The sequence below is a fragment of the Urocitellus parryii genome, chromosome 8 (genome assembly GCF_045843805.1).
Source record: "Urocitellus parryii isolate mUroPar1 chromosome 8, mUroPar1.hap1, whole genome shotgun sequence".
Taxonomy (NCBI): domain Eukaryota; kingdom Metazoa; phylum Chordata; class Mammalia; order Rodentia; family Sciuridae; genus Urocitellus; species Urocitellus parryii.
Window position 1 is genome coordinate 34129832 of NC_135538.1, and position 16784 is coordinate 34146615.

Sequence of the window (16784 nt, forward strand, 5' to 3'; positions counted from 1 at the left end):
AGTTACTTGGAATCTGAGACAACAAATTGCTAGTTTGAGGCTAGCCTGGGCAAGTCAGTGAGACCCTGTCTCAGAAAGGACTAGGGATATAACTCGGTGGCAGAGAGCACTTGCCTAGCATGTGGGAGGACCTGGCTTTCATCCTTAGAAAGAAAACAAAAAGACTTTATTTGTGGGTTCCAGAAGAGAGAGCTATGTGTAATCATTGGCCATTGGTTTGATTTAAAAGTCCTGTTTAAGAACATTCGAGTTTATCATCAAAGACTTAAAAATAAATATTAGCAAACAAATTTTTTTCTTCATATTATAAGTAATTCTTTCTTGGAACAAACTAAAAATGTGATGTCATTGTGCAGATACTAGAATTTCATAGAATTTATTTTATTTCAGAATATGTTGCTGGAAAAACAGAAGAAATGGATGTTCTTGGTTGCTTTTAAACAAAGAACATCTTCGTTCTCTGTTTGTTTGGAGTACCACAGCTGTTGTGCGAAATTATACACTTCTGTTGCAAAGTAAAACCAGAGCCAACTTTTTCTAAATTATAACTAGTTCTTGGACTTATTGTTTTGAATTGTGGTGGTGCATTAGCATTCAAAACCTCATAAAATCCAGTGTACATGTCATTGCAATCAGCTTTCATTTATTTATATATGAAACAGATGTTAAAATGTACCTGTTACAGATATCAAAATCGGCATGTTTTTCTGTTTATACACAGCTGATTTCTCAAATTGAAGAGGGAGGTTTGGAAACTGAAGGCCTCTTACGAATACCTGGAGCTGCCATTAGAATCAAGGTAGTGTAACCTTTTGGCTCTGTTAATGTACAATTTTATTGTTTAATTATACTTTTGCATTTTAAAGCCAACTTGTCCTCCCCACCCCTTATTGTTAACAAAGTGGATAAAATAAAACAATAAAACATCTTAACACTTCACTTTATATTTAGGTTTTCTACAATCCCTTCTTCTTTTATAAGTTTTTATTTTTCAAAATTGCCATATTAATAACACTAGTCTAAAGAGAACATGATGACTCAAAATATTAATAGGGGGTAGTGGTGATAGGTTTATCAGGATGAGTAATAGCAACTGAGTTTTTTATTTATTTTTACAGGAACATAAGACTCTGGCACAGTATGGCCCTTGACAATAGTCCCCATACTTTGTTAGTGTTGGTGAGCTGGCAGAATGAATGTCCCAACCACACTCCCTATTGTCACAGTTCCTTTTCTTTCCGTGGCCAGCTGATGCAAGTCTGGCTGATAAGAGGCGAGGGGATTCCCAGACTTCCTAATTTGGATCCCCATTTGTCCTTACCTTTTCTTTTCTCCTTGGGGTCCTGTGCATCCTCCTGTATTTAACTCTGTGCTCCAACTCCTGTTCTGGGAGATAAAACTTCCAGTGATTGCACAAATGACCCTGCAGGCAGAGTGTACTACATATGTCTCCCACAAGACATGCGTTTTAAAGAGTTCCTTTGGAACTATAACTACGAAATGTTCGGTTAGCAGTCATTTACTATCTCTTTTACCCTATCTTTCAAATTCAGCTTTGGCTCTAAACTGAGATAGCACAGAGAAACTGCTCGAATGCTAGATATTGTCTGACTGAATTTGAAACTCCAAGAATAAATAAGATCAAGGGAAGAGATCTTCTCTGTTCATTTCCTTAAGTCCTATTATCCTATTTGACAATTTCAGAGCTGACCAGGATGAGATGATGCTCAGTGGGTGCATGCTGCCGTTGCTTGTCATTGCTGGGCTTTGGTGCTACTAGGATTTGGAATTACTATGCATGTATTCCAGTTTGCATCACCTAGTGATAAGTTTCCTTATTCCAAGACACTAGATTCAGCCAACTTGGCTCTTCCTACAGTGATCTCATTTTAATAGGATTCCAGTAATGTGACATACCCTGCTGACAAATTTCAGCTTGTGTCCCCTGGGTTTGATGTCTGGTACATAGAGGTCCCTGGAAATGCTTTGCCTTGTTTGTAAGTTTGATAACTTGCCGATGTCTTTCTGCATTTATGAACATCTACGGTGAGTTCACCAGTCAATCATGGGCATTGTGTGTGATTCAGGGATCAGCTCTTGAGAAATGGGTTCTCTTACAAAGGAATGGAAACAGGTAATGTGGCTTCATATTACTTATGTCATCACAAGTAGTGCTTCTCAGTTGACAGTTCAAAGCCTTTGGGCCCTCATGAGCACAGCATGATGGCAACCCCACAGGATCCAAGACAGGTTGACTTTAGTACGGAATAGTGAATATATGTGGATTTTACTTTGTGATGGGAAGGCTGGCAGAAAAGACAACTAGATGTAATTTTTACAATGTCCAATTAAGTGGATTCAGCTGGGTTAACCCAGCCTCTTGTCATCCACCAGATTATGCAGCAGCTGGTTCATTACAAATAATTTAACGATAAGAACCAAAATTTTTGCTTTTCTCTTTTCTTCCCTGCCTTACTGGTTCTTCCTCTGTTTTTCCTCTTTTCCTTCTCCTCTCTCCTTTTTCTGTTTTCTCTTTTCCTTCTCTCCCTCTGCCCTTACCTCTCCATTTCTAACTTTACTTGCATGCTTTTCACTAATTATAAAAATAACGAAGGTTGAGGATGGGGTTCTGTTGGGAAGAGATAATGTGATAAAAGTCACCTTACAAGGAAAATAAAAACCATCTTGGGGGAAACTGGTTTCACCTAATAGAAGGAAGTAACAAACTTTGACATGCCATGATGTTTATTAAAAAAAAAAAATGTCTAAAGTAGTGATCATTAAACTAAATTGACTTATTAGTTGTAGTTTGGCCAGCAAGTTTTGCAGAGTCTGTGAGGTAAATGAGTAGGTATTTCCAATTCTAAGTGGACTCTGAATTCTCCCTTGAGTTAGTTGAAAGCAGAATGGCTGCATTTGAAGACGGGTATATTGATGTATTTTCATGCCTTGTTTGCTATAGGATTTGGTTTTCCATTTCCCAGAGGTGACTAATCAGAGGTGATCTTCTGCTTTAGGGTGCAAAGATTGATTATGCATTTTGTTACACAAATACACTTCTAAGTAACTAATTGTCTCTTTTAAGTGATTTGTTTTAATATGTTGAAGAATTGTTGTATCTAGGTGAAGCCCCTAAATGGAAGGACTATTTTAACTTAACTAATTTTTATGTTCTATCATTATTAAAGTTTGAGTAAACTTTTTTTTTTTTTTTTAAATCTTGGCCTTAGGTACAATTTCTTCTTAGTAAAGTAAAACTGGGGTGGAGATGGGGATAGTATTTTTCTGAGTAACGGAAGTATTGACTTTTGATACTTCAATATGTCAGAGTGGAATTCTTGTAAAGCAGAAAACATATCACTCTCTCAGCAGGGGAAAAATGCACTTACTGATAGCCATCCTCCCCGCCCCCCCCCCTTGTGTCTTTCAGAATCTTTGCCAAGAACTAGAAGCAAAGTTTTACGAAGGGACATTTAATTGGGAAAGTGTCAAACAGCATGACGCAGCCAGCCTGCTGAAGCTCTTCATCCGGGAGCTGCCCCAACCCCTGCTCAGCGTAGAGTATCTCAGAGCCTTTCAGGCTGTGCAGAGTAAGTGCCATCCCTCTTTGATGCTCGAGCCATCGATGTTGTTTTAAATGCATTTGGCAGGGTGAGGCAGCTAACCAGGTGTACCCAAGTAGACACATTTTGACTCACAGGATGACAGTAGGTGCTCTAATACCTCAGGCTGTTTCCCTTTTCTTTGACAAATATACATGTCTGCGTAAATAGGCTACAGGATGTTCTCTTTGGGTACAGGTTAATTGCTTGGCATTTAAACAATACAATTGAAAGTTAAAACCCGGAAACTTAAGTACTTCTCTAATAGGAGTTGCAGAAGATCTCTGATGCGGTTTTTTTTTTTTTTTTTTTTTCCTTGCCAAGTGTTAAAAGCAACACTTACAGGAGAAGCTGTGGATTCACAGTTGTCATAAAAGCACAAGGAGATGTGGTAGAGTCTGTGAGCATTTTCCCTGAAAAATTAAATTTGGAAATTGATGTGAGGAAGCATGGGACAGAGCACTTTGCTGCTTCATTGGTGGAGGACACAGACTAGTTGTGTGTTGCAATTTTGTGGTCTTGGTCAAGCTCCAAGTTAATGTCTGTTATAGTTCTTGATTCCCTTTTCAGGGAACACAGCGATCTTATAAGGGTTATGTACCGGCACAATTATCCCTTTTACTCTGAGAGTCCATTAAAAAAGAAAGAACGCTGTCAACATGTTTAAGCAACCATATCTTTAGCTTCCAGACTGGGACACTTTTGAGTGAAAGAGGGGCACTGTTAATAATTATGGTGAGCTACCATGTCAATCAGAACGGTTCCAGGTTATTCTTAAAGCATACAATATTGAGATGAATTCATGAGTCATTTTGTACCATAATATTTCTTCAAAATTTATAAGGGAAACATGAAATATGTTTAGAAGTATTTTTTAAACAGATTTCATCTTTAAACAGAAGAAACCATCTTCTGCTTAAAATATTTTTTAATGGTTAAATTGTGTTATTTTGCATACATCTCCTGAATATGGATTAAAGGACCACATATATTGTTGACAAATGCTGGGATGATTCTAAATGTACATAAATACTACTAAAATGGGATGAGGACTACTGAAGATCATAGATTCAGTGCTTATAATGTAGCTCTTAGATTCTTTTAGTTGCTGTTTGGTTTCCTAACTCATTGCACAAACACATATTAAACACCAACTGTGTTCCAAGACCCTGTTTTACTTATTCCTGTTGAAATTAGTGGACTCTTCCCATGTTATTTGTTCACTCACTATTAAAAGAAACACAAGATGCACCCTGATGCCATGTCATGGAAGGTCCGATCTTCTGTGTCTTTTCATTGGGGAATAATTATCTCACAGAAGTTAAAATTATTTCCAAAGCACTGTTGTGTGTCTGCAAACATAAGGCCGCTCGTCATATGATCACAGTTGGAAGTGAGCATTCTGAGGGAGAGGAAGCTCTTGGCAGCTGCTCCACTGATCTCCCACAAACTCTCTCAACCAGGCTTGCTGCTCAGTCGTCGTTGCATCTTACATTTTACTGTAATGTTTATGCCAAATAACTTTCTTGCCTGAAAAGATAAAGAAAAATATTCAATAAAGAAAAGAGTTCAGATTTGTCTAATCTATCTGCAGATCTTCCAACCAAGAAGCAACAACTGCAGGCTCTGAACCTCCTTGTCATTCTCCTGCCGGATGCAAACAGAGACACACTGAAGGTCAGCTGGGATAATTTACATTAAATATCCCTTAGGACGTAGCATAGTACAACAATGTGATGTTTACCTTGGAAAGATTAGTAGAAGTCTAAAAGGAAAAGACTTCTAAGGACTGATGGGGAGGGAAAGTCTTTAATTCTTCATTAACTTATTGTGTTGGTTGTTGTTCATATTACTAGGTTTTGCATTTTAGGTTTTTCTATAACATTTCTTCTACCAAAACAGATGATTAAGGTTCATTTGATTAATGGATACAATGGATATCTTTTTGTTTCCTATTCTACATTTTCCAAATTCTGTTTAATGAGTGTGTATTAATAAGGTTAATAATATTTAAAATGAAAATCCTAAGACTCACTAATATAAATATAACCCACTATTGCCTAAGGATGTTAATCTTTTGTAGTTCCAAAAGGTAGAGTTTTTGAAATAAGTTGTTAATGGTGACTTAAACTATTTGTTAGCCTAAAGATAGACCAACTCAAATTCTAGTTATTTCTCTAAGGGCTTTTTTTTCTGATTTATATAATTTTGAAATGATTTGTTCTAATATTCATATGTTTTAATGCCACTTATTATAAGTGTTATTAGAGGCTCTTATAATCAGTATCAATTGTTCCACACTGATTTATTTTCCTCAAGGGCCAAAGTTTATGGAGTAGTTGTAAAGGCTTAATTATAAACTTTTATAAAAGAAAAAAGGAATTTCAATATATAATTTTGAGAGAATATTTACTTTAATTTTTGCCATTACCATAAAAATTGTTTTATGTAGGTAGAACAGGACCCTTGCCTTTTTATTCCCTGCATTTTTTTTCTATTTAAAGTTAAATATCATGTTGAGAAATTTCATGTAAAGAAAAATCATCATTTGGTCAGTCTTGAATTTTTTTCTGCATCTTATAAAAACTCTTTGAACTGTAAGTTCATGGGCAGTAGTTCTCTAATGCACTTGGAATGAACGTAACTATTCAACTTTTTTGGATAAAGCACTTCCATGAGGATGACTAGGGGCAATGCACTACCTCTCCAATAGGAGAATGTCTAAAGAGTTTTCTCCCTTTTCTATGTCAGAAACAAATCTTCTATTCTACTGATTGTCAAATGCATGACTTGGAAGGCAATATTAGGGTAGGTTTGGTTTTTGTGGCAGAGACCAATTCTAGGACTAGTTACACTCAGATATTGCCATAGCAGGGCTACTGTGTAAGAATGTGTAGATTGTTGCTGAAATGGGTCCAGGACAGAGTGGGGCTGATTTTCTGCCTGTCCTCTAATTACCAGCCATGCCCTTGATATAGTTTCCACTATGTAGGAAGATTGGGGAACATCTTTTTCTTACTCACATAAAAATGCCTGTTGGCATGACAGCCCTGTGAACAAGGAGTGGAAGGTGAAAAGTGAAATACACATAATTCCTTAAAATATAGATATATTCAAATAAATTCTCCGAGTTTTAGAAGAAAACGCTGATTCCAGTATGTTTGCTATTGGGCTGGTCTAGAAATCTTTGGACTTTACCTTCCAAGTCTGAGGCATATTCTTTTAACAATTGTGTTTAAAAGTGTATGTTTAAAATTTAGGGTTGATTTCTATTTTGCATGTAAATTTACTAGAAGATAATTTTATAATGGAGAAGGATTTTTTGATCAAAATTTGGGAGATGCAAATAAGTAATTTTACATATTGACTTAAGCTTTAGTGACTCAAATAGCCAACATTGATGGTTTCAAGCAAGAATTCTAATGGAAGCCTGTAATGGTATATCATAAACCATAAATTAATAAACTTTAAATTTACTTCTACAAAAGGAAAAGGAAACGCATTGCAATGTAATTTTAGGAAACTTAATGCAGAGTTCCTGTGATGTATCCAGTGCTTGCACTATTCCTCAGCTATCAGGAGAAAGAGAATCATGATGTGCTTTGTGTAGAGTATTTCCACAGCAAATCTACGGAGACACCAGGCATACCTATAAAGTGACAGGTGTCTTTGGGCAAGCTGCTTAATCAAAATTATTTGTTTTGAATTATTGTGCATTTGGACTCTTGATCATACTTACCTTTGATTTAGAGAATTAGAAGAATGATTTTAAAATATCAAGAGGAGGGGCTGAGGATGTGGCTCAAGCGGTAGCGCACTCGCCTGACATGCGTGCGGCCCGGGTTCGATCCTCAGCACCACATACCAACAAAGATGTTGTGTCCGCCGAGAACTAAAAAATAAATATTAAAAAAAACTCTCTCTCTCTCTCTCTCACTCTCTTTAAAAAAAATATCAAGGAGATCCATGTTAATATAATTACCCATATGTATTCTTTTTATAGTTGTATTATATATTTTGTCTCAATCCTTGCAAGCTAGGAGACTGAAATATCCATTTTACAACTGAAAAAAAATTAAAGCACAGAGATATAAAAGGATTTGCCCTAAGACCACACATAGCTAAGGAATAACTGTGCTGGGATTCAAATGCGTGTTTTCAGGAAAGGGAACTATAATGACTCATCACAAAGGAAATACTTTTTTTAAAAAGGACAGTTCTTAGTTTTTTTTTTAAAGTTATCAGTCTTTTATTTTATTTTTTATTAGTTGCTCATGATAATACAATGATCTTGACATATCATACATTTGATTCAAATGTATGATAATTTCTCATTTTTCCAAGTGTACAGGTTGCAGTATCACATTGGTTATACGGCCACCAGTTCTTAGTTTGTGGAAAAAAAAAATACTGCAGTTCTTTCAGCAAGGGGAGGCTAACATCTTATTAAATTTGTATCTTCTTTCCTCCTTTTTCCCACTCCCTTCCTCCTGCTAGATAGCATCCTGATATTAATATTTTGAATATCTTTGTGCGCACCATGATTAAAATAATTACCTATTTTTTTTTTGTAATTTATACTCATAAAGAGACGCACTGGTCCCTAAACAATTGTTCTAGTCTCCGTGGAACAAAATCAATCATTTTCCAAACTTCAAATTTTCCTCTTGAACTTGTTTCTATTGGAACACTAGGCTTGGATTACAGATATTCTATATACAAAATCTTGCTAGATATTAAGTATCTATCTTTGTTTCAACTTTCCAAGGTCTATAGAGCAGCTAAACTTAATGCAAGATCAACCTGTTAGTACTTAAGACTTTTTGTTTTTTTTCCTGAAATCTTGTGAAAGACAGTTTGTATTTTGTTTTGTCTTACCATTATAATATATTTGGTATAGTATACTTTTTTAGGTAGAAATTTTGGGCTAACTGTGCAAACATGACTGTTTTAGTCAGTTGTTGGGTCTAGAAACAAAGGCCAAATAGATCTTCAATTAAATTTCTTCTCCACATTTGTAGTTGTGTGAACTCTAGCAAGTTACTTAACCTTCTTGAAAACATAATTTTCTCCCCTGTAAGGTGGGGATAAGTACAACATCTGTCTTCTCTGAGGATCAAGCTGATCTCTGTACTGTGTTTTAATGCACTGTCATGCCCATAGAGAACTTCAAATTCCTGTGCATCGGTGATTATTCTAGACAAATTAAGAAGGCAAAAGGAGAACGTGAAGCCATGTCAGAGCAGGCTGACCTGAGCTGCTGGTGACTTTTGGGGAGGGCAGGTGCAGAGGAGACTGGGCATCTGCAGTAGAGTCAGAAGTGGGTAACATCTGAGAATAATCTAGCCTATTTGATTGAAAGATTCCCTTTCTTTCATTCAGTAAGAATTATCTTCCCCATTCATCTTTCCTCTTTTCCCTCATTCCTCGTGTCAATCTTTATTCTTTTTAGGTTCCAGTCAACTATTGAGTGCTTTCACTGAAGGCGAATGAAACTCAGGGTGAATGGGTCTTTTTAACATTTAAGTCCCAAGTTTTAATTTTGCAAATATAATAAATATTCAAATATTTCATTTACCATAGTATATTTGTTGCTCAATTTAAGTTTTTGTAGGTGTTCTACATCTGAGATAATGGAACAAAATGGGTTAAGGACATTTTTTTTTCTTATAATCCCTAGAGATAAAACGATAGCACCTTCTAAAATAAGTGGATCTTTATATGATATTTTAAGCTCTTTTTCAATGCTCCATGGCTCCTAGAGGCTTAGTAGGTTCCTAGTTCAGATGGTACACTCTCTGCCTCCTGCAGACCACACAAGCTATGGTTCTTCACAGAAGCCAAGTACTGTCTCCGGGTGGACTGGCCAAAGGAAAAAGCTTCCAGAATAAGGACTTTGGGGTGTGGCTGCCTGACTGTGGTTTGACACATCTTAGTTTTTAAGTGACATAAAAATCTTGTCTGCTTCAATGCTTTACTCTCTTATGTACAAAACAAATCTCATGGTCATTTCTCTTTTAGGCCCTGCTGGAATTTCTCCAAAGAGTCATAGATAATAAAGAGAAAAATAAAATGACAGTCATGAATGTAGCAATGGTCATGGCCCCGAATCTCTTTATGTGTCATGCATTGGGTCTGAAGTCCAATGAACAACGAGAGTTTGGAATGGCAGCTGGGACAGCAAACATCATGCACTTATTGATTAAGTATCAGAAACTTCTATGGACAGTAAGTATATGTTTTTGAACAGCATTAATGACCATAGAATTTCTTTGCATAATTATTTATAATAATTTTGAACGTGCTTTTATGAAGCAGATATAAAAATGTAATGTTCTTTTTTTAATGGTTTAATAAACACATTATATTTTTGTTACCAGTTTTATAAGATTGTATTTAAAATTTGAGTGCAGAAATTAAAGGCATTTTATTCACACAGGTAAGGAGAACCTTGTGAATTTCTATTTTACTTTTTTTTTTTTGGGGGGGTACTGGGGATTGAATCCAGGGGTGCTCTTCCACTGAGGCACAATCCCAGCCCTTTGTATTTTTTACTGGTCCTTTCACTACCCCCGTAGTTCCCCATTTATAATTTTCCTTCCTCTCTGATTGAAAGGCCTTGTGCTAGGTAGGCAAGGACTCTACCACTGAGCCACACCCCCAGACTTATTTTATTCTGTTTTTTTAATTTGAAGATGGGTCTTGGTTGGCCTCAAATTTGCGATCCTCCCATCTTGACCTCTGGAGCAGCTGGAATTACAGGTGTATATCAACTTGCAAGGCAGGGTTATTGGGTTTTTTTTGTTTTTTTTTTTTGTACCGGGGATTATACCCAATGGGGCTTTATCACTGAGATACAGCTCATTCCTTTTTATTTTTTATGACAAGGCCTTGCTAAATTGTTGCAACTGGCTTCAAACTCGTCATCCTCCTGCCTCAGCCTCCCGAGTCACTGGATTACAGGCATGTGCCACCATGCCTGGCAGGAGCTGTTTTAAAGAGCTATTGCTATCTTGACTTCAGTTTATTCACTGCTATTTTTCATAGACCTATTATTTGAAGGGACACACATTTTGTACATTGATTGCTGAGACTGTCTTGAAAATGGTTTTTCCATTTCACTCTTGAGTTTAAGTTTTGACAGATAATCAGGACATAGTGATAGATGATAGGTTTAGTTGATTAAGACCTCATTTTCTAGTGAAATTTAGAATTTGAGTGAGAGGCATTTAGAAAAACAAACTAAGCAAAATTATAGTATTGAAAATTTTAATCTTTTATTGAAGGAAACCCCAGATATTTTGTTAAAAAAGCAAAGTGATATTATCTAGATTCTGAACTCTTTATTTTTATATTCTCTATAAAGGCAACTGATACAGGTCAGGTCAAAATGATTTTTAAAAATCATCCAGTTATTAAGTATTAATTTTTTAAATGCTAATTTTATTTCATGTTTATAGTTTGGTAACTAAAAATATATTTCATTGTCATTAATATGATTCTAAGGATCAATTTTTCCTGGATTATTGCTAGCTCCCTGTTGGCTCTTGTTGGTAAACTTTTCTTTTCCTGACAAAAGAGGCCTCTTATTAGAGGGGGACTGTAGGTTATCTACAGGGGCTGCAGAGAGGTGATGGCAAAGGAAAATTCGAAGTAGTGGCCTGTACTACTAATCCCCTAAAGGAGTCTTGGTCTTGATATTCATGGCATGGAAGAAGTCACTATGCCTTTGAACTTCACAAAGCCTCTTTGGAACCTTACACAATGGGTGGTCAATTTTATCCTGTGGTTGCTCTTTTTTTTAAGAGAATTTTTTAATATTTTAGTTTTCGATGGAAACAACATCTTTGTTTGTATGTGGTGCTGAGGATCGAACCCGGGCTGCATGCATGCCAGGCGAGCACGCTACCGCTTGAGCCACATCCCCAGCCCCTGTGGTTGCTCTTTATCATATTATTCATTTAGGAAATGCACATTATCTTTCCATAGATTTAATGACTAGTAAAAATGCAAAATTGCAGAGTCTTATTAAGTAGAACTTGTATGCCTCTCAAAATTCAATAAAGAAATGTTTGTAGTTCTAAAATGGTAACCTGTCTTTTTCTTCCCCAAACTAAATTTCTTTTTTTCTATAGATTCCCAAGTTTATTGTCAATCAAGTGAGGAAGCAAAACACTGAAAACCATAAAAAGGACAGAAAAGCCATGAAGAAATTACTAAAGAAAATGGCTTATGACCGAGAAAAATATGAAAAGCAAGATAAGAGTACAAATGACGTAAGAAAATTGTGAAGATCTGTATTTATTAGTTTGCATTTGTTTCTATAGTGAGACTTTCTATCACTTGCTAAGCCTTGGTACTACACATGAGTTAATGTATTGATAACAATAGCTATCCTCTGATACTCCCAGTGATAAGTGTTGACAGCTGGCCAGGTTTGGTGACTCAGCATGTGACCCATTAATGGGGAGCAAAGAAATATAACAAGAATGAGCTACTCAGACACTCAGGACTCCCACAGAGACTCTGTTGCCTACTGACTATATAGTATCTAGCAAGTGAAAAATCTCCTTCATAAACCATTTTTTTAAATTTTGTACTGTGGGGTCAAACCCAGGGGCACTTAATCACTGAGCTACATCCGTAGGCCCTTTATTTTATTTATTTAAGTTATAGGTGGACACAATATATTTTATCTTTATGTGGTGCCAAGGATCGAACCCAGTGCTTCAAGCATGCGAGGCAAGTGCTCTCCCTCTGAGCCACAATCCCAGGCCCTCTTTTATTTTATTTTGAGGCAGTGAAGCCCTAAGCAACTTAGATCCTAAGTTGCTGAGGTTGGTTTTTAACTTGCGATCCTCCTGTCTCAGCCTCTGAAGCCCTGGGAATACAGGTATGAGCCACCACACAGGGCTGCTAGTTTTTCATCTGTAAAATGAGGGAAAACAATTTAGACAAACTGGCTAATGTTGGTATAGGGCTTAGGATTGTTCTTGGACTTAAGTATCCAAAGGCTCTCAATTTGATCAGAAGAATTTTGAGTTATATTGTAAAGAAATTAAGACATTTTGAACAAAACATATCTCACTATCAGTATTTAGAAAGGTCTGTAAGAATGTATTGACCACAGAATTTGCAATAAAACGTGCGTGAAAACGTTTATGAATTGAGTTACCAAAGCTCTAGCATAGGATCATGAAATGAAGGGTTTCTATTGTTCTGTTGGGGTGTGAGTACACCCCTCGGCACCATGGTGGAGGTTGTCCAGTTACATGCTGACATCTTGTGGAACCTTTTGAAAATGCAGTAATCGGCCTTTGTCTGCTTCTTCTGCATTGGCCTGCTGAGAGAGCTAGTAATGATATGACCCAAATTTTCTCCTAAATGGATATACAGCTTTCTTGGCATTGTGAAATTTTAAATAAATTTTCAGTGCCCTTAAAAGCACATAAAATGATATAGTGAAATAACAAGATTGTTCATTTTTTTTTTTTGGAAGTAGGACTTGATATTATAGGGCTGGGGAGGATTTTTGACAAATCATTTTTAACTTTAGAATTCTTTATTACCTTCAACACCATTATAAATATTGGATATCTTGTTATGTAGCCCTAATTATTCATATTGACTTTATAGCCTCGTCTCTCTATAAGGCAGTTATACTGTGGTACTGAGCCTTTAGTAGACCCTTGGGAGATACCTTTTTCATAGTAAGTCCTTAACAAAAAGTGAAAAGGTTATTTTCTAGAGGGAAATGTTTAGTCACTTACGGAAAGAGCATTAATTTTTATTTCTTCTGTTTGTACTTTTGAACTAATTAGATATAAGCTGGGCAGAAAATTATCTCTGCCCTATTGAAAAGCTATGTTGACATTTTAAGGCCTGAAATTTGAGTCTGGTTTTTCATATATTAGCTGTAACTTTAATAGTTTTTGGTTTTCCCTGAGTTTGGGTTTTCTTTGCTGTTCTACAATTTAGCTATTCACTTAACAAGATGCTACTGCTTTCTGGATGTCAAGCTCTTACTTAGGTTAGGTATTCAGAGGCAGCTGGTGCAGGGGACTTGCCCTCAGGGAGCCAGGAGAGGGATGTAGCTCAGCGGTGAGTGATTGGAGCAAGGTCAGGCTGGAAAGCAGACAGTAGACACCAAAGAGCCTACAGGGAGTCAAACTGAGATATGGAAAATGAGGTGTTACTCAGGAGTCACCAGACCTGATCTAACCCTCAGTGGGAGGTCTGTTTGACCTGTCATTGTGGTTGAGAGTCTTTAATCAATTTCCAGAATTTATTTTTCAAGTTGCTGTCATTTTTAATGGGGAGAGTAAATAGGCACAGAAAATACTGAAAAAAAAATAAAAGTACTAGGCGAATTCAAATACTATAGATATATGGTGGGTCAGGCAGTACAGAATTTTGCATAAGTTTCTTCTACCCTCCTCACATCCAACCAGTATCCATGTCCTGTGGGTCCCACTGGCTCATAATCTAAACTTCATTCTATTCCCAACTAGGCCTTGGCTCCATCCCAGGACTGTTTTAAAAGTTATATATAAAACTTCTAACAGCAGCAATCCATGTTCATTACCAACCATAAACTCAGCATTTTGGTATATTTCCTTCTTACAGTTCTGTGGTCCATGGAGAAGTAAAGTCCATGATTAAAAGACAACCAGATTTGGTTTCAAATTCCAGCTCCACGACTTAGTATCTGGATCAGCTTGTTAAGATTGCTGATTCTGAAATTGTGCTCTATATGTGTACTATGAATTGAAAGGCATTCTGCTATTATATATAACAAATTATAATAAATGATTTTTAAACACTGCTGATCCTCACTTTCCCCATCTGAGGAAAAAAATCAAAGGAATATACTCCAACTAGACTACCATCATGATAATGTTTGTAAAATGTTTACCATCATGCCTGACCTGGTAAGCATTCACCAAAAATAAATAAGGCACTGTCCTTAACAAATATTGCAGTAAATTAGGTAAGTTGTTCGATAATTTTGCTAGGATGGCTTTATCAGCAAGATAATGTATCAAGCAAAGGGAACAGACTTGAAATGTTTTTTATGTCTTGGGTTAATATGACTGTGTGAACTGACTACATGGGTGCAAAGTTCATGGAGCATCCAGGGGCGGAGGTGCCTAGAGATTGTAATGGAAGCCATACAGTGTGCTTCACAGCACACAAGCTGGATATGTAGAATGAGATAATAAAAGCATAGACAGATCTTTGGGGACACTCATATTTAAGTAGTGATCCAATGAAGAGGGCAGTAGAGCTGGTAAGAGGCTATGAGGTAATAATATTTTAATTAGCTTTTTCTGCTACCGTGACCAAAAGACTTGACAAGAACAATTCAAGTAGGAATAATTTATTTGGGGGCTCGTGGTTTCAAAATTCTCAGTCCATAGATAGCTGGCTCCATTCCTCAGGGATTGAGGTGAGGCAGAACATATGTAGTGTTGGAAACACTATGTAGTGGAAGAAAGCAGGTCAAGACATGGCCACCCAGAAGCAGAGAGAGCTCTGCTCAACCAAGACAAAATCTATACCAAATAATCCACATCCTATTAGTCTGTTGTTACCACCTAGTTAATTAATCCCTTCTAGGGAATTAACACACTGGCTAGGTTAAGGTTCTCATAACCCTATCATTTCACCTCTAAGCTTTCTTTCATTGTCTCACATGAGCTTTTGGGGAACACCTAATATCTAAACTATAACAAATAGGAAGTAAAATTAAGTTGAGCCAGGTGTGGTGGCACATGCTTTAATCCCAGCAATTTGGGATGCTGAGGCAAGAGGATCACAAGTTCAAAGCCAGCCTCAGCAATTTAGCAAGACACTCTCAATAAAAACGGGGGTTGGCGGTGGGGGGAATGTGGCTCAGTGGTTAAGCACCCCTAGGTTCAATCTCTGGTACCCCCCCCCCCTTCAAAAAAAAAGTTGAAGAATGTGTACTGTCTTAGAAGGACAGGCAGGAAAAGCAAAATAAAGCTGGGGTAGTAGTACCAATATGGCAGGGAGGAGGTGGTTTACGTTGGATAAAGGTCCAAGGGCTTTTGCATTTGAAGGTCAGTTATGACTTTGCCAAAGTATTGCTGGTGAGTATTGATGGCAGAAGACAGATTTCCAGGGATTGGAGAGTAAAAGATTATAGATCATGAAAATTCATTAAGGTAATATTTTTAAGATTTTGTATGCTATTAAATCTAACTATACATAATTGGGCATTCATGTTATTAAGATATGCTTGACTAGGTAAATTAATAGTTTGAGCCAGGTTGTAAGGCACACTCAATTTACCTAATAAGACAAATGCTTTTAATGACTACAGCATATTAAATACTATCTGTTATCATAGGAAGAAACAATTGGAGAAAATAACATTGTGAACCATTAAAAATAACCATTTGCTGATAGGTTTTGATTTGTAGGGATTGATGTGCCTCACACACTTAGCAGAAGCTATATGGCTTCAGCATACAGCTCTAGCACTGCCATTAATGAGTGCAAGTTATTTTATAAGCTAGGGTGAGATTAGTGGTGTTTGCCAGAGTTTTCCATGGAAGCATCTATAGTATATAGAAATAAAAAACATTGTTAAGCCACTCCTTAGATCTACTGAGTCAGAATCTTCCAAAGTGGGACTTGAGTATGTGAATTACATTGAAACTGTAAGGGAACACCCTTATTTGGTGTGTGTGTATATTTCCTTAATTGTACCACAGATCTTTTTTCTAACATGCACAAAAGTAGAAATTGCATGAATCCCAACATCAATAAAAAAATACATTTTTTCTAGATTCTGTCCTCCACATTTTCGCTTTTAAGAAAATCAGACATCCCATAATTGCTTCTCTGATAAGGATGTGGGGGCAGTTGGTTGTGAACTGCTAAATCTTGCAGGCTTGGATATCTGTTGTGGACTTTGATCTGTATGATCATCCACCATTCAGGCTTACTTGCCACAAGAACCGATACTTTTAGAAGAGCAAGGGACTTGGATATGTGAAATATGTTATGCTCCTCACATCTGACCTCACTGGTCAAGGAAACAAACGTTCTCATCGCATGGTTAACTGCAGGTTAACTCGGGATGGCCTGATGACACAAGCTTCATTTATTGCAGAGGAACTCAAGTTTTGGAGAGGTTATGTGACTTGCCAGAAG

At 36.8% G+C, this 16784-nt stretch overlaps 1 protein-coding gene across 2 annotated transcripts in view; it reads left to right on the forward strand.

Annotated features, from left to right (window-relative positions):
• The window catches only part of Arhgap18 (Rho GTPase activating protein 18), a 170410-nt gene that overhangs the window by 142745 nt on the left and 10881 nt on the right, over positions 1–16784 (forward strand). For both annotated transcript variants that reach the window (XM_026380823.2, XM_026380830.2), the window contains exons 8-12: positions 722–799; positions 3431–3590; positions 5197–5279; positions 9624–9830; positions 11738–11878. In XM_026380823.2, coding sequence (XP_026236608.1) covers positions 722–799; positions 3431–3590; positions 5197–5279; positions 9624–9830; positions 11738–11878 — 669 coding nt within the window. The remainder of the gene's footprint in view (positions 1–721; positions 800–3430; positions 3591–5196; positions 5280–9623; positions 9831–11737; positions 11879–16784) is intronic.